This window comes from Chrysoperla carnea, chromosome 4 (assembly GCF_905475395.1).
Source record: "Chrysoperla carnea chromosome 4, inChrCarn1.1, whole genome shotgun sequence".
In the NCBI taxonomy this organism is placed as follows: domain Eukaryota; kingdom Metazoa; phylum Arthropoda; class Insecta; order Neuroptera; family Chrysopidae; genus Chrysoperla; species Chrysoperla carnea.
In genome coordinates this window covers 2,843,724-2,860,664 of record NC_058340.1, presented here as the reverse complement: position 1 = coordinate 2,860,664, position 16,941 = coordinate 2,843,724, and the positions used below count along the sequence as shown (strand labels likewise).

The window sequence follows — 16,941 nt, the reverse complement described above, 5'->3', positions numbered from 1 at the left end:
GTCATTGAGCCTGAACGTAAAAATGCAAGTTGCCGGTGGGTAACCCAGTAGGATATTGTTTAAACTAATTTTTTTTTAACAAATAAATAATATTGACCTAATCGCTTCAGAAATTTTTTTTATCATACAATTAGAATCTAACTTAACAAAAAAAGTTTTTAGACATTTTGCCCTACCCATCTAGTTTTCGAGTAAAACATTCCTTGTATAGAGAGCGCGCAAAAAACACCTAAAAAATAACAATTTTCTGTTCTATATATGCTAGAAAGATGGGATTTTCACCAATACACACGAAATAAAATTCGAAAAATTTCATTTTCGATATCGCATCCCCCTCGAAAATTGTATAAACCATTTCTCCGATTTTCCGTGGGATTGCGTTGTGGTAAATGAAATTTTTCGAACTTTTCTGATAATTTTGTTACTTTGAACTTTTTCGTTAATTTTTTCTAAAGTTTGTGGAGAGGGCAAATAAACGAAAAAAAAAGAAAACTTTTAAACACCTTGGTAAGAAAACTAAAATATTGTCATGCAGTTGGAATGCATGCCGAATTATTATCGCTATCGTATCGTATTACGCGAAACTTTACAGTTTTGTAATATATAAAAATAAAATATAACTTTATTACAATGACGGAGGTCTATTATCATTAATTTTCTTACTATGTTTACATGCGTACGAGGCTGCAAGTAAAAGCAGGGAATATAAATTATTTTTTCATGATCACAGAAATGTAACATAAAAAAAAAAAAAAATATTTTAAAATTTTAAACAAGATCAAATTACAACAATATTGAATAAACTTTTCCTTATTATCCAAACGTCAGTATATTTAGACAAAAAAACGAAAAAATAAAATAAAATAAAATAAACAAAACATGGCTCTTCTTCCCTGTGGCATTTACGAACATCGTGAAAACGGATATTACAAAAATGAATGGAAGTTCTCTGTCAGATATAATAAAATATAATACTTGATATATATTGATTTTTTATTAAAAACTTTTTATTTTTATTTCTAAAAAATATCACATACAATACAACTAAAAAATATTTATAAATAAACTAATATTAATGTAAAATGTCACTACAATAGGTGGTGTGTTTTCCATAAGGATTTATTTCTCGGTTTTACATTCTTCACGGTCCGAATTCTCTCTCCAATCACAAACATGTGTTTCTGTGTGATAAACAGTACCATCACGGCATTCAAATACTGTTGGTTTACCATAAACACATCGGTAATACTGGAAAAACAAAAAAATATTTTTAAAATTATTATACTCTGAACAAAGGAGTTAATTAATATAGAATTATTGGCTATTTTATGGGCAGTGTTCTCAACTATATTTCAAGTGCGAGCTTAGGGCTTCGTACTCCAAACAATTAAAAAAGTAGGCGATGATTCACAAAATCGGTTCAGTTTGGAGAAGGCTCTAGGGGAGAAGGTAATGTAATGGAGAGTGTCCTTAGATATGTGTCAAGTACGAGTTAAGGGTTCCGTACGCGATTTTTATACCATGCATATATGAAATATACATAGTATATTAAGTTTAGTCCCAAGTTTGTAACGCTTAAAAATAATGATGCTAGGAAAAAAATTTTGTCATAGGTGTTCATAAAATCACCTAATTAGTCCATTTTCGGTTGTCCGTCCGTCTGTGGGCAAGATAACTCAAAAACGAAAAATGATATCGAGTTGTAATTTTTACAGCGTACTCAGGACGTAAAAAGTGAGTTCAAGTTCGTAAATGAGCATCATAGGTCAATTGGGTCTTGGGTCCGTAGGACCCATCTTGTAAACCGTTAGAGATAGAACAAAAGCTTAAATGTAAAAAATGTTCCTTATCAAAAATGAAACAACTTTTGTTTGAAACATTTTTTCGTAAACATCACTGTTTACCCGTGAAAGCGCCAATTAGGCGGAAATTTTATAATATGTACTATACTTGATTATCAGTTATGCATGTGTCACATGTTTGTATATGTGATAAAGAAATCAACACTGACTATGCAGGGTATTTCAAAAATTAACTCAGTCAATTGTTTGTTTCACTTGTTTAGTTTAATATTTCGTTTTGACATTCTTTCTTTTCACCAAATATACTTACTTTATCACAATCTTTGTGTGGCATGTAATCATTATTTCCACAATCTACTTCAGATCCAATTGCATTTAAATTTTCTTCTGGTGCATTTTCAACTTCTTCGTCAGGAATTTCCACTAATTCTGGTATGGATGGAGGCTTGGGTGTTGTTGAAGTTGTCGTCGTTGGACGTTTAGTACTTTTTACAGGTGCTTTAGTAGGTTTTCTTGACGTGCTTGTTATTGTTACATCATAAACAGTTGTGGGTTTCTTTGTCGTAGATATTCTATCACCATCAGATGGTGTTGTACTAGGAGGTCGATCCCATTCCGGCTAAAAAATAAACAATAACTTATCAAATCAATTCATGTTTCAAAAATTTATCAGAGAAAGTTGAAAATATGAGGTTATTGCGGTTTCCTTGAGACTTTGAGGCTATTTTGCTATGTTCAGGGTTTGATAGGTAAGGTCGAGGCAGAAATTAATAACAAACAATTCTTCGCCTCATAATAAAAGCAGAGATATTCAAGAAAACGTCACTAAAGATAACAATGAAGATATAAAAATCGCGTGCAGAAGGTCGTACGGATCGTTCCGGCACCGGAAAACTTGTGTTCTCTGTTTTTTACAACGAAAAAAACACATTTAAAAAAAAGCAATTTTCCAAAGCCAAAATCCGGTAGATTTCCATGTTGAGTATACGGAGATCATCTTCATAATAAAATCAACTTACACGTGGAGTTGTAGTCACTGTAGGAGTTGGTACAACATAATCTTTCAAATTATTGTAAAGAATATTCATTAATGGATTCACAGAACCACAAACTCCTGTAAAGTCATCCATATCGATTGCCCAAGTCATAGCACCAGCATATCCTTTCTGTTTAAGCCAATCCATTTTATATTGAATGCTTTTTTCATTTTCATAACCAACCCATTGATTTCCCTTGTAGGTAAATGGCACGAGACCTTTTTCATCCCAACGTAATGTCCAACCAGATTCTGGATTTTGTACTTCTGGACAAATCTGAAAAATAAATTAGACCATTACATGAAGTAAGATTTAGTTTGAAGCTACATTTAGTTTGAATCTTAATCGCGAGCCGAAATACTGTAACGAATGGTTCGGAAATTTTGTGTTAGAGTGTCCATATCTATATGTCCAACTGTACAATATTCCATCTCGTAGGGCTTGCAGCTAAAATGAAATACTATAATACCACAATCCCTTCTGAAGCTTATTCTAAACAAGACTTTAGTTTTTACAAATTCTTAGTTTTATCATATTTCTTTTTCAAACTTGAAATTTACTTACTTCATAATAAGCTAAGAATCCAGTTTCATTTGTATAAGGTCCTGGTGTTCCACCGCCAGCTTCTTTATTAATGTATGTACCTGGCTCATAATTAGTATTACTGCTACTCAAAGTAAATGTTCTACCGTAGAATGGAATTCCAACGACTAATTTGTCTGGTGGACAGCCCATATCAACCCATAATTGTAGACCATCATTCTGAAAAGCAATAATATCGTTCAAATATTTATTTTATTTTTCCTAAATACCAGAAAAAATACGTACCACATTCAATTTTTCATAAGCCCATTGATCGTGAGGTCTTTTATATAAAGGACTATGAGTGTCAGCAAAACCAGCCCAATTTCCTCGTAAATCGTAGGACATCACATGAATGGCATCAACCAATCTATAACATAAATTACAGTTTAAATATAAAATAAAAAAAACAATTTTTGAATTTTTTGTAAAAATTATTTATTTGCGACACTTGTTTCGATCACAGTGTCTTCTTGAAAGAGAGAACAATTACATTTTACATTTTATTCTTTACAATTTTGATTTTTCGATAAATATCGATCCAATCAATACAAAATTGATTTTTTTATCTCCAAAAAGAAAAAGAAAGAGTTTAATTTTACGCTCATTAAATAACTTGACTAATGCAAAAAATTAAAAACACCGAGAAAATTGTTTCAAACAATATTGGAAACATTTGACAGAGACAAAATTCAGAAAATTAGTAAAAAATAAATTCCAGATAAATAAAACTGAATGTAGAAATTGTAGTAAGTTGTATTTTCTAAACAACATATTTTCTAACACCAATCCGATTAAAGGGATCGTACATCGAATTAAAAATCGGAAAATAATATTCTTTGTATAATTATATCACTTTGCTCTTCTAACATACACTCTAAAGGAATTGTATACTATAATCGATCGTAGCATATTGGAAAAAGATACCAATACACACAGACGTAATCGATAAGTACCTATGATCAGCTTAGTTAACATTTTATTAATAAGTCAGATTACTCAAAAACTTACTGGCATAAATCTGGTACATGATAACCTTCTTGCAATCGAAACTTGGCTAAAGGTACAGCCATTGTTATTTCCCAATTTTTGCCAACTTTATTGAATGCTCGACGTAATTCTTCGACAAAGAAAAAGAAGGTATTCTTATCAGAAAAGGAACCTCCACGATCTGCTGCACCAGGATATTCCCAATCCAAATCAAAACCATCAAATTCATACTGATTCATAAATGCTATAAAAAATTTAATATTATTTTATTTTTGTAACGAATGCTACAACGCAATCTATAAATAATAAAGGAGGAAAAACTTTTAGTTTTTAGAATTTAATAATTTTCATAAAATGAAATAATTTTAAAAATTATTTCCGGGTTTTATTCAGCAGAGTTTTTAAAGTATGGTTTACATTTTTTTTACTCGTGGCTCTGGCAATCTTAGCGTTAAAATTGAATAAGTGTTTTATATTAGGATATTTTGAGCTAAACACGCTGTATATTAAAATATCATCTGAATACAATCTTACCAATCACACTAGCAATAAATGAATCTCGTCGTGATTTTTCAGCACACATTTTTGAATATTTTGAACCTCCTTCACCCCAACCACCAACAGCTACCTCTAATTTTAATCCTGGATATTTATGACGTAAATCCGTAAAGTTTTTGAAACCCATTTGTTCAACGTCATTCTAAAAAATTACATTAAGTCCATGATATTTATATTTCTTACATTGTATAACATCTGTGTAACGTGAGACAAGAACAATATTATTTCACTGCGTGTCGTGCTCGTGTGATAAAAATATATCACATAACACATATTATCACACATTGGTACACACATACTCTTCAAAGAGTATGGCACCTCGTGAAACAAATTTTGGGGGATAATATCTCTTATAAAAATTTTATTTTTATGTATAATAGTTTATTTTTATGACATGAAGATCCTCTGAATAGTATTATTGTTTCAAAAAATTGTCAATCTAATTTTGTCCAGCAAACAAAAATTTATATAAAGAAGTAATACCATGGGTTCCCTTAGTTGTATAAACATATAGCCCTTTTTGAAGTTGAGCCACTCATTCACTGATCAATACAAATTCTAAGGGACTTCTAGACACGATAGAAAGATCCGGTTTTCGGAATTCCACGGGGATTATTTGAACCACACAGGAAAAATCCAAAAACTGACTTTTTTTTATTGTAATTCCTCCGAAAATAAGCAAAAGACTTGGAAACTGCGTTTTTAATTTATATACATGTTAGAAAGAAATGATTTTCAATAATCGACTCTAAATAAAGTCGTAACTACAGATAAGTTCGAAAAATTGCATTTTTCACATTGCAACCTCTGCAATATTTCGCTTATGAGTGAAGTGAATCGCAAGTGTACTGAAGTGGAAGAATAAAAGTTGTAAGATTACAAACACAAGCAATTGTGTACAAAATTGCCTTGAAAAATGAGTGAAAATTGTTGTTGAAATTACAGTTTCTATTTTTGAACGGGTTTCATCTATTAAATTCAATATGATTTTATACTTTTAAATCGGATATGGTTGATGCGGTTTTGTTTAAAATTTAAATTGAGTTAGCCCGTTTATTTTATAGGTTTTTTATTTTATCATCATGCATGCATGTAGGTTTTCTTTTTACTAAATCTGATTACTACGGTTACGTGAACTTTAAAATAGTTTACTTGATCATTAAACTAGGCGATGCAAAATTTTGTTCTTAAACTTTGATGAATGTAAGAAATGAAGCTTGGAGAAAAACCTTGTTCTGTTTGAATCGCTTAATTTTGAGATAGAAAACCTCAAATCGCTTATATTTCAATTTGATGTCCAAAAATTATAAAAAAAACTAACAGTTTTAATCCATAAATACGAAAAAGTCTCGATAAAATAATTTGTCATTTTGTGATATTTTTTTATTTTTCGGGACGAATTCTTTCGTATTTCAAAGTTTTACAGTATAAACAATAAACCTTATAAAAATGAAAAACCTTTTTTTGACACTGTAAAACACAAGACGTACATTTATAAAACTGTTTACATAATACAAAACGAGGCTACCTATCGATTCGGAATGTCTGGTGTGAAATGAGAAGAATTGTCACTCAAACATGAAAATTGATTAAAGTTCCTTTCTTTTCCCATTTGGATTTCTCCATATTTAAGATATAAATTAGAACTTGGCCAGATAGAACTTAGAGTTTAAAGTTACAGACAGTTTAAAAAGAACTTTTCAAAAGACAAACGAAAACACCCGACAGAAAAAATGTTCGTAAAACATCATTGTGACGTAATAATGGTAATTGAATAGTACGACTATATACAATTATTAATTAACATCATGACGTTACACGATCTTTTACGAACATTTCTTTTGTCGGGCGTTTTCGTTTCTATTTCGAAAAGTTTTTTTAAAACTACCTGTAACTTTAAAATTATCATGAATAGATAAAAAATGAAAACAGTTTTGTTGTAAGATTATTTTTCTAATATTGTCAAAAAAAAGAAAAAATTTTATTTTCAAAATTCCAATTATGGAGTTTAAAAAATGATAGTGGGACTAAAACGGTCTCCCCTTTTTGGAACCTATGAAGAGAAACTTAAGTGAAGTGTTCTGGGTAAATTTCCTATACCTGCTTTAAATTTCAGAGGGATATAATTTAATGGAAATATATCCTCTTTTATTCGTTCGTGGTACTATACAAATATCTTCAACAGAATTTAAAATAGTTTAATTATAAGTAGGACTAGTATTAACTTAAACATATAAAAAGTAAGTTTAATATGTATATTTTTTTAAGGAAAGTGTAATAAAAATTTTTCGATACTCAGTACTTTGAATGCAGAAAAAAAAAAGTTTCTATAAAAAAAAACTGATAAATACCTCTGGATCTAGGACTAAAACCTCCCAGTTTTTATCATTAACTCCAATAAAAGAATATATAACATGTGTACATAAATCACCTGGGATATCATCAATTCGATAACTTCCAATACCCGGTCTATGTATTGCCCAATTACTAAAATAACACACTATTCTAGATTTACCTTCACTTTTCACACCTTAAATAACAAAAAAAAAACAAAACGCAATTAATTTTAATTAAACATTAATGAAATAAATAAATTTTATTTAAAAAAAAAATAATATGGCAATAATATTATGTATTTTACTTACTTGTATAAAATAAACTTGTGAGTGATAAAATCAAAAATAGTTGAAAATATCGGCCCATCATGATTTTTTTGTGGATTACCTTTCTATTTTTCTGATGCTGATTGAGATAAACAAATCTGAAACAAATTATCTTTGTTCAAATTTCCTAAAAACTTCTCTTTTAATGGGCTATCGTTTAAGAAAATCGATTGCATTAGAAATTGGGGCATGTTGCCGGACGAGTCTAATCTTATTAATATTATTAACAGTTTTACTGCACCCATATTATTTTTAACATTATATTTTGCTAATTTATCATAATGTGTTTTAATTGTATTATATATTTGCCAAAGGTTGAACCCCAATCCAAAAAAATGTGAAACTTAAATATGAATCATCATATTTAAGTGAATTATGTGTCAATTTGTAGTAGGCTTAGTTTAAGGTTCAGGTTTCTGATAACTATCTTAAAAAGTGTAACCTATCGCCCTATATTACTGTGCAAATTTTCAAAACGATATTCCTGTAAAGGACGAAACTGTGAGGATGTCTTTATCTTAAATGCGACACACTGTAATATTTTCAAATGCTTTTTTTAAGATTTCTAAATCTGCTTACTAGAGAGCTCAAAATCCGATACAATAAAATGATTTTATATGGTCCTAGATAAATTTTTTCTTAAACAATGATAAATTTATTTGCTTAAAACTGGTCGAAATTAGATGATAATTAATTATAAAATGTATCTCGATTAATTTTTGAAATATCGAAGATTATAATTCAAAATTTTTCGCCAAGTAAATACTTAATTTAGTATGAGATACTTATAGTATTAAAAAGATAATTTTTTTATCTCTTGTTTTTCAAGTATTCTTTTATTATCAACAAAAATAATATTTTATATATTTTGACTACTTTGAAAGATTATATTTAATTCTATGAATTATATAGAAATTAAAAAAATAGGATTTTATTTCTATCAATGTTATTTCGTAAATTTCATAAAAGCAAGCTTACAAAGTTTAATCTAAAGCTGGACTGTTTCATTTTAATGAGCTTCTAGCTATACATTATTATGATTATTCAGACTTGATTTTTCAAATGAAGGATGTATGAGCATGGTTTACAATTTCGGCTTCGTTACGATTGCAGAGATAGCAAACAGCTGCCATATTAATTAAATGATTTTGCTGTTCCCGATTCGTAAAATAGTGATGTTTAAATGTTAAAAGCCTAATGATTCTCCAATCCGTCCCTAGTTAACCGATTTCTGTACATTACGTTAAAACTTGGAAAAGTAGCTCTTTCTAGGTTTTGCTAGGCATAGAAAGTTTGAAGGACCCCGGACACAATACATTGATTTTTGGTTTCGGTTAAAATTTTTTGAAAGCTATGGATTAAGTAGTTTTGATCATGCTGATCAATTGTTCTCATGGACTAAAATCTCAAAAACTCTTCCCTTCCGAGCTATGACCCTTTAAAGGTTAAGCCTACATGAGATATTGAGTTTTGGTTACGATTAAAATTATTTGAAAACTATGAATTAAAGTATTTTGATATTTTTAACATGCTAATTAAAAGATCCTATGGATTCAATTCATAAAAAACACTTTCCTTCTGAAATCTTCATGGTGGGCATAACGTTTGAAGCGCCGTACCTAGGAAAGGAAGCGTTTTTGAGAGTTGAGTACATAGGAACTTTTGATCACCATCATCAACAGTACTTTGTAATTCATAGTTTTTTTTTTTAAATTAATATCCCATGTTGACATAAACTTTGAAGGATCGTAGCTCGGAAGGGAAGGGTTTTTAGAGTTTAGTCCATAAAAACTTTTGATTAGCACGATCAAAGCTACCTTAATGAAACTTAATAGTTTTCAAAAAGTTTTAACCGAATTCAAAAATCAATGTATTGTGTTCGGGGTCCTTTGTTGCTCGTAATAAAATCGTACTTTTTAAAAAAAAAAAAAAAAAGGCATCCTATATACGTATCTATGGTATAAGCTATATGTGTATGATATTGAGGATATAATATGGTAATCTGTGTAATACTTATCGATATCAAAATATTCATGATGATATTGTTTGATTTTAAATTAAATTTGACAATTGATTTATTAGTTGTTGATTTATTTTGTAAATTTCCGTAAATGGTTATTTATATACAAGCACAAGCATAGTGTAGCAGCTTTATTCATCTGTTAAAAATCACGAATGAGCAGCGAGGGATCGAATACGTTCTTTTCATTCGATGTTTATTATATGACTATATAGAGTAGATATTTATGTGTGTGTTGTTTCTATGGTAGGTATGTGTTAGATATAGATAATATCATCCATCCCTAAACGAAATTAATTCAACCCCTATATTTTGAAACAATAATTTACCATGATACTATCAATCCATAAACTGATCTAATTGTGTGATCATAGCCGTAGTATTACTCAAGCGATTTTTCAAAACATTATTTTTCTCAAACTTGAGAAATTGATTTTATTCTTCCACCAAAGATTTATTTAAAGATGTACGATCGGCGAAATAGTAATAAACTACTTTCTACTATCTAATAAAAAAAGCGTTGCCAGGTATCGAAAAATTTTATTCTTACTTTTCGGTTAAAAATGTGAAAGTTAGGATGTTTGTTTGTTTCTTTCTTTGTCACGCTTTCACGCAAAAACCAATGAATGGATTTGAGTCAAACGTAACAATAACATAGCTCATACATCAGAATAACACATGAGCTATAATTTATAAAGATATATTAATAAAATAAAATAAAATTTAGTTTAATCTGACATTTAGAAATAGTAAATGTAAAAAATTAATGGCCTACTTTTCTGTTTACCAGTGTTAAACAATCCTTACCCCTATTTCGAGTGATATGGAAGGGGGATAAGTGAGAGCAAGGCAGGTGAAGGCTATATCGCAGTGATCTTTATCAGTCTTTACTTTAAAACCCAGCAAAGCGGGTGGTATCAAGCTGATATAATTTAAACAAGCCGTTGGATTTAATGCATTGTTCTGACCATGAAACGTAAAGACATATTGAAAATTTCGATTTCAAAAATCGGACTTAATCTAATAACTTTATATACTGGAAAGTTAAAAATTTCAATCCTTAATTTGTCCTCATACATTTCTTGGAAAACTATGCGTATATTTTAGCTGTGTTAAACAATCCCTTCGAGTGTTATGAAATAGGGATAAGTGAGATCAAGAGATCTGGAGACTATAAATCGATGGTTGTTACTTTTAAACCCAGTGAAGCGGGCGGGTATCAAGCTAGTATTATTAATATATTTCTACCATTATCCTCAAGGAACAGATATTTTTGTTATTTTGTTTTCTAAATTTAACTAAGTGCTTTTCGAACCTGACTTTATTAAAGTATATCTAAAGCCTACCAAGGGATTAATGGAAACTGATACCGGACACCTGGACACGAAGTTTTTTTATTAACAAAATTATATAATAAAACTTTCATAAATGAAATTTAAAAAAAAAAATGAACAAACATGAACAATAAAAAATTGTTCCCCTATCTGGTCAATTATATAAAAGTTGTAATACAATTATAATCCTTCCTATATATAAATTATTAAATAAATACGGACCTGTAAATTACATGGATTTATAAACCCCTTTTTCAACTCTATTAAATTGCCTATTAAATGGAAACATTTTTTTTTTCACTAACTGTTTATTTTCATAGACACACGCAAACACAGGATGACAATTTTTCCGGGTGTTTCAATTGCTTCATTATGAACATATTAAAAATTAAATAATGTTTTGAAATTTAAAACTTTTTTATATACTAATTTATATTTCAGTTTAGAATACTCGCAAAACCTCTATACAATAATAGTCTAGTAACTTTTAAGTTTTATAGTTGCAATATTTCGAGAACTTTCTTAAACAGGTCAGAATTAACTAGGATTATTTTTGATGATGATTGTGCAGAGATCTTGTTCGTCAATTTATTCTATTGAGAAAATTTCCGCGGTTTTAATTTATATCTCTTAAATTTTAGCTACAAAATGTTATACTTTAATAAATTATTAAAAAAAAAACAAGTGAAAACAAACAATTGACTGAGTTGAAATACCATGCATAGTCAGTGTTGATTTCTTTATCACATTACACATACAAATATGTGACACATACATAACTGTTAATCAAGTATAGTACATATTATAAAATTTCCGCCTAATTGGCGCTTTCACGGGTAAACAGTGAGGTATACGAAAAAATGTTTCGAACAAAACTTAATTTTTTTATAAGGAACATTTTTTACATTTAATTTTTTATGCTATTTCTAACGGTTTACAAGATGGGTCCTTCGGAGTCAAGACTCAATTGACCTATGTTGCTCATTTACAAACTCAACCTTAACTTTTACGACCTAAGCACGCTGTAAAAATTTCAACTTAATATATCTTTTCGGTTTTGAGTTATCGTGTTGACAGACAGACAACCGAAAACGGACTAATTAGTTGATTCTATGAACAGCTGTATTAAAATTTTGTTAGTAGCATCAATATTTTTAAGCGTTACAAACTAGGAACTAAACTTAATATACCTTGTATATATTTCATATACATGGTATAAAAATATGATAAATATGCCAAAGTATTTATAAACAGATGCACATTTTTTAATTAGATTCAATAGAACAGTGCATTGACCATAATATTATCCAATCATGCAAATGATTGATTTTCTATGATAATATTTATTTTGTTAATCAAGCATCTTCTCTATAGGAAGTAGAGCATTTATCCGTAAGTACAGATCGGGCATTATAACATGGACTTTTGATACTTCAATGTGATGATTTGAAAATTTTTTATTCTAATCAGCTCTAGATTTGTACCTCTAAATATCTTTTAGTCTAAAAGTTTTAGAATGTACCATTTTTAATTTGAAAATTCATGTTTAATTACGATAACTTTTTTAATTTTTACCGTCGCAGAAACCACCACTTCACGAGACCACGAGTCTGTCTGCAAAGTTTCCGCTCGATTGAATCACGGAAAAAGGGTTAAAAACCGATCAAAAGTTTTTTCGGCATACAAGCAAACCCGAAGTACTACAAGTTAAAAGGAAGGGAGTAATAAATCTTAAACAAGTAGAGTGCCTTCAGTTAAGCCAGATAAATAATTTGTTTATGGTAAAGTTGATTTCATTTTTTCAAAAATCCATCATCGTATTCACGAATGGGAAACAAAACTTTATAGTTTCATTTTATAAAATAATTGACCTCAACTAATGATCCAAACCGTTAAAAACCAACTGCCCGCGTTATGAAAGGAAATGAAAATTAAATTCTTCAAATAATAACAAAATCATGTATTTAGCGAAGTTAAAATACCCTACGTCTACATAATAACAACCTAAGGTAAAAACTTCAATTTATTATTTGTTCTATTTTTTAACTTAAATATACCAAACAATATCTTGTTATCAATTTGATTTTCGTAATACCCTTTCCTAATCCTTCGAAATCTTTTCTATAAACAAATATTGACTTTACAAAAACTTTATCTACTATGGATTTTCTACCTAATCTGATGAATCCTCTTTAACAAACGAATATGTATGTGTGTACTTTTGTCTATATATTTATGTATTGTCATCGAAAGTCACCAACACAAAAAACAGATTTTTCAATGTGTTATAGGCTCTAATCCCTTTTGAGTATGCAATAAGTATTGAGCGAATTCTATTACGAAAAACATCGTTTGAGGCTGATAGATATTTAGTAATTTTAAATTTCTGTTAAAATATTTTATTTGTTAGAATAGGCGTTGTCAGAAAGGTTTCTATCGCCTTATTTAGTCGTTATCTACTTAACTTGTGAATCTTAAATTTTAAGGTGACACAAAAGAAAGTTTTAACGTTATTGACTCTTTTCACAAACGCAATATACCTGACGGTTGCGCAGTTTGGGAATTTAGTACCTAAGGAACATTTCTCGATATCAGACCCCATATATGCGCCTCTGCAAAAGTTGAAGATCATTTTACGTTTTACCAGTAAAAGAGCTACGTTAAAATTGGCAGACACATATAGCGTTAGCGCATGGTTATAGATAGTGACGCGAAAAAATATATTATTTGTGTGCTGAAGGAAAACTATATTTATTGACGGACCTAGTAGGGCTACCACCTACCCAGATTTGATCGGGAGACTCCGTGCAGTCTCTCTGGACTTCCGATATCAACATAAATTCTTCTGAATTCAGTAAAAAAGATATACTTTTTCAGTGATATAATTAGATTAATTTCACTATCTCCTGACTTTCTGGTTTATTTTAAAATTTTCTTAGCAGCATGAATATTTTTAAGCGTTACAAACTTAGGACTTAACTTAATATACCTTGAAATAATTCATATATACATGATATAAGAACAGTAATGATAGTGAAAATTGATTACTTAAAACAAATTCTAGGTTAAATATATTGTTTTCATTATTAAATGTTACTGTTATTCAGAGCAAAACTGAAAAATTAATTATTTGTTCATGTGCATAGATGATTAAAACAAGATTTCATTTTCAATTTATTTTTCTTCGTAATTAAATGAATACTTTCACCTTAAATAATTATCAATTAAAGATAAACAGTTTTTAATAATACGATTTACATGGAGATAAAATGCTAACCGTCTGATGGATGGTAAGTTGAGAGTTGGTGATAAATTTCTTTCCCCTATACTTGGCTGGAAATTTCTTTCCCCTATTTTATAGCCATATACCGATGTTTATGACTAAATTCACATTTTTAATTTATTCATTATTTTTGCCTTTGCTCAAAATTTTTACAAGTTTATTGAAATATTTGAATACAGAACATTAAATTATCAATTTGTCAAGTTTTTACATTCCATAACACACTAGTTATAAGTTCATTTTTAATTTTATAACGAATGTTCTATGGAACGTAAAAACTGGACAAATTGATAATTTAATAGTGTTATGTTTTCAAATATTTCAATTCAATAGTCTTGTAATAATTTTGAGTAAAGAGCAAAATATTGAAAAAATTTAAAATGAGTATTTAGTCATGAAAATCGGCATATGTGTATAAAAAGATTTTTTAAGCAACTTTTTCTTATAATTTTTTTCGAGATTTCGAAATATTAAGAATCTAAAGTAAGAATCTAAATATTAAGAATCTAAGGCTCTATGTGTCAATTTGTAGTAGGTTGAGCTAAAAGTTTAGCATGACTTTGCCCTGTATGACCTGTATTGACTATGACGCAAAATTTCAAATCGATATTCCCCTAAATAACGAAAATAAGTGGGTGTCTTTATCATAAATGCGATTTGACATCTGTGAATTGATACTACTTCTGTCTACTTAAGGAAAAATTAAAGGACCACTGATTTTAATCAATTTACACGAGTGAAGTAACAATCAACAATTGTTGTAATTCAAATATAACAATATAAATAAATTTTAAATAATATTAATATTGAAATTAGTATTCAGACCGATTGTTGTCTTACCTTGTCAACACAAAATTGTCACCACTATTTTGCCATAAACTAATTGTTTGTATGAATATAACCACAATCAAAATCACACCAATATATAACGGGTTTACAAGTATATCGTTTGTTTATATATAGGCAATTGATTTTTGATAAGTAGTGGGAAGAAAAAATTATAAATAAATAAAAAAAAATTGTTATCATCACTGCACACTTGTAACTTCTGATAGGTGTAGACATTAGGTGTAGAATAGGTATTTGTAAGATCGCATCGCGACAACATATTAAACAGTCTTAACAATAATAAATAGGTATTTATTATTCATATTATTATTTTGACTCAACTATGTCAGTTAATTTGATTCCCGTCTTAGATCTATTAAGTTAGCAGATACAAAAACTTTTAACAAAAAGAAAAACGACTTCAAAAGAAAAGCTTTTCCAAAACAAATTAATATGCACTAAAAAGTAAAAAAAATAACGATAATATAATGTAGTTAAAATTATTGTTATTTTTGGAGTCGGTGTCAGCCAAGCTAATGTAGCAAACTGTTCTTTCAGAGTTGTTTCCTTGGCTGACACCGACTCCTAAATTAACAATAATTTTAACTACTACACTATTATATTATCGTAGATGCACTAAAAAAAACGATCATCGAAATCAGTTGCCATGATATTGAGTTATTAGTCCTCTTGCCGTGCATACATAATGCAAATTTATCTTCAGTGTAAATTTTGAATGAGCTATCCATACTAATATTATAAATGCGAAAGTAACTCTGTCTGTCTGTCTGTCTGTCTGTCTGTTACTCTTTCACGCCTAAACGACTGAACGGATTTTGATGAAATTTGGTATGGTGATAGATGATAACCTAGAAATGATCATAGGCTATAAATAATCACGCCATCGTTCTTAGGGGGTAGGCAGTAGGCAGATAACTAAATTCAGTTAGTGATTTTTAGTCGTTTTTGTTGGGACTTTTGCTCTTTCACGTCTAAACGGCTGAACAGATTTTGATGAAATTTAGTAAGGTAATAGATGGTTACCAAAAAACGGATATAAGATCAAAATGATCACGTCATCGTACTTAGGGGGTAGGAAGTAGGCAGAAAACTGAATTGAGTTAGTGATTTTTTTATGGTTTTTGTTGGGACTTTTGCTCTTTCACGTCTAAACGGCTGAACAGATTTTGATGAAATTTAGTAAGGTAATAGATGGTTACCAAAAAACGGATATAAGATCAAAATGATCACGTCATCGTACTTAGGGGGTAGGAAGTAGGCAGAAAACTGAATTGAGTTAGTGATTTTTTTATGGTTTTTGCTGGGAGTTTTGCTCTATCATGCCTAAACGGCTGAACGGATTTTGATGAAATTTAGTTAGGTGATAGATAGTAACCTAGAAAAGGATATGGAATATGGGGGAGGGGTGAAAGTGGGAATGTTGCCCAGCAAAGCGGGTAGTTCACAGCTAGTATGTTATATTAATAAAAACCACATGTATTAATAGTCTACTACAAACTCTTCTCTTGTCGATAAAAAAGCACATTTTTGAAACCTTGTTCTAGATGCGTGGTGGAATTGAGTCATCAACTTTTTGATGGAATTGAGTGATTTTCGAAACATCGCATATACTAATGGTGTGGAATTTTGTAACTAGTGTTTTGGAAGGTATTGTTATGCTTATATTGTGCGCTGTACGTGATGTGTATCCATAAATTGTATAAAGTATTTAATAGTATTCAATAAGAATAGGATAAACAAAATTTTATGTATTTGCTTAATTGTATAAGAATTTATTTGAGAATCGTCTTTTGGGAAGCTCTTTTTCGACTTTTTCCAAAACA

The 16,941-nt window shown here is 29.5% G+C and overlaps 1 protein-coding gene across 1 annotated transcript; it reads right to left on the bottom strand.

The window, feature by feature from the left end:
• Positions 1 to 1,036: 1,036 nt before the first annotated feature.
• On the bottom strand, positions 1,037 to 15,181 carry LOC123299029 (endochitinase). The gene is made up of 10 exons (XM_044881166.1): positions 15,110 to 15,181; positions 7,615 to 7,730; positions 7,321 to 7,499; positions 4,946 to 5,111; positions 4,433 to 4,655; positions 3,668 to 3,791; positions 3,404 to 3,601; positions 2,822 to 3,115; positions 2,113 to 2,421; positions 1,037 to 1,248 (listed from the first exon to the last, which is right to left on the bottom strand). The coding sequence occupies exons 2-10, from the start codon at positions 7,673 to 7,675 to the stop codon at positions 1,120 to 1,122; spliced, it is 1,683 nt and encodes a 560-aa protein (XP_044737101.1). The 5' UTR covers positions 7,676 to 7,730; positions 15,110 to 15,181; the 3' UTR covers positions 1,037 to 1,119.
• Positions 15,182 to 16,941: the final 1,760 nt, after the last annotated feature.

Bases quoted from the DNA above. Each gene is read 5' to 3' on its own strand.
- LOC123299029 (XM_044881166.1), bottom strand. From the start codon at position 7,675: ATGATGGGCCGATATTTTCAACTATTTTTGATTTTATCACTCACAAGT. The intron at 7,500-7,614 runs GTAAGTAAAATA...TTGTTATTTAAG, and splicing joins CACAAGTTTATTTTATACAA to GTGTGAAAAGTGAAGGTAAA. The intron at 3,792-4,432 runs GTAAGTTTTTGA...TTTATGTTATAG, and splicing joins CATGTACCAGATTTATGCCA to ATTGGTTGATGCCATTCATG.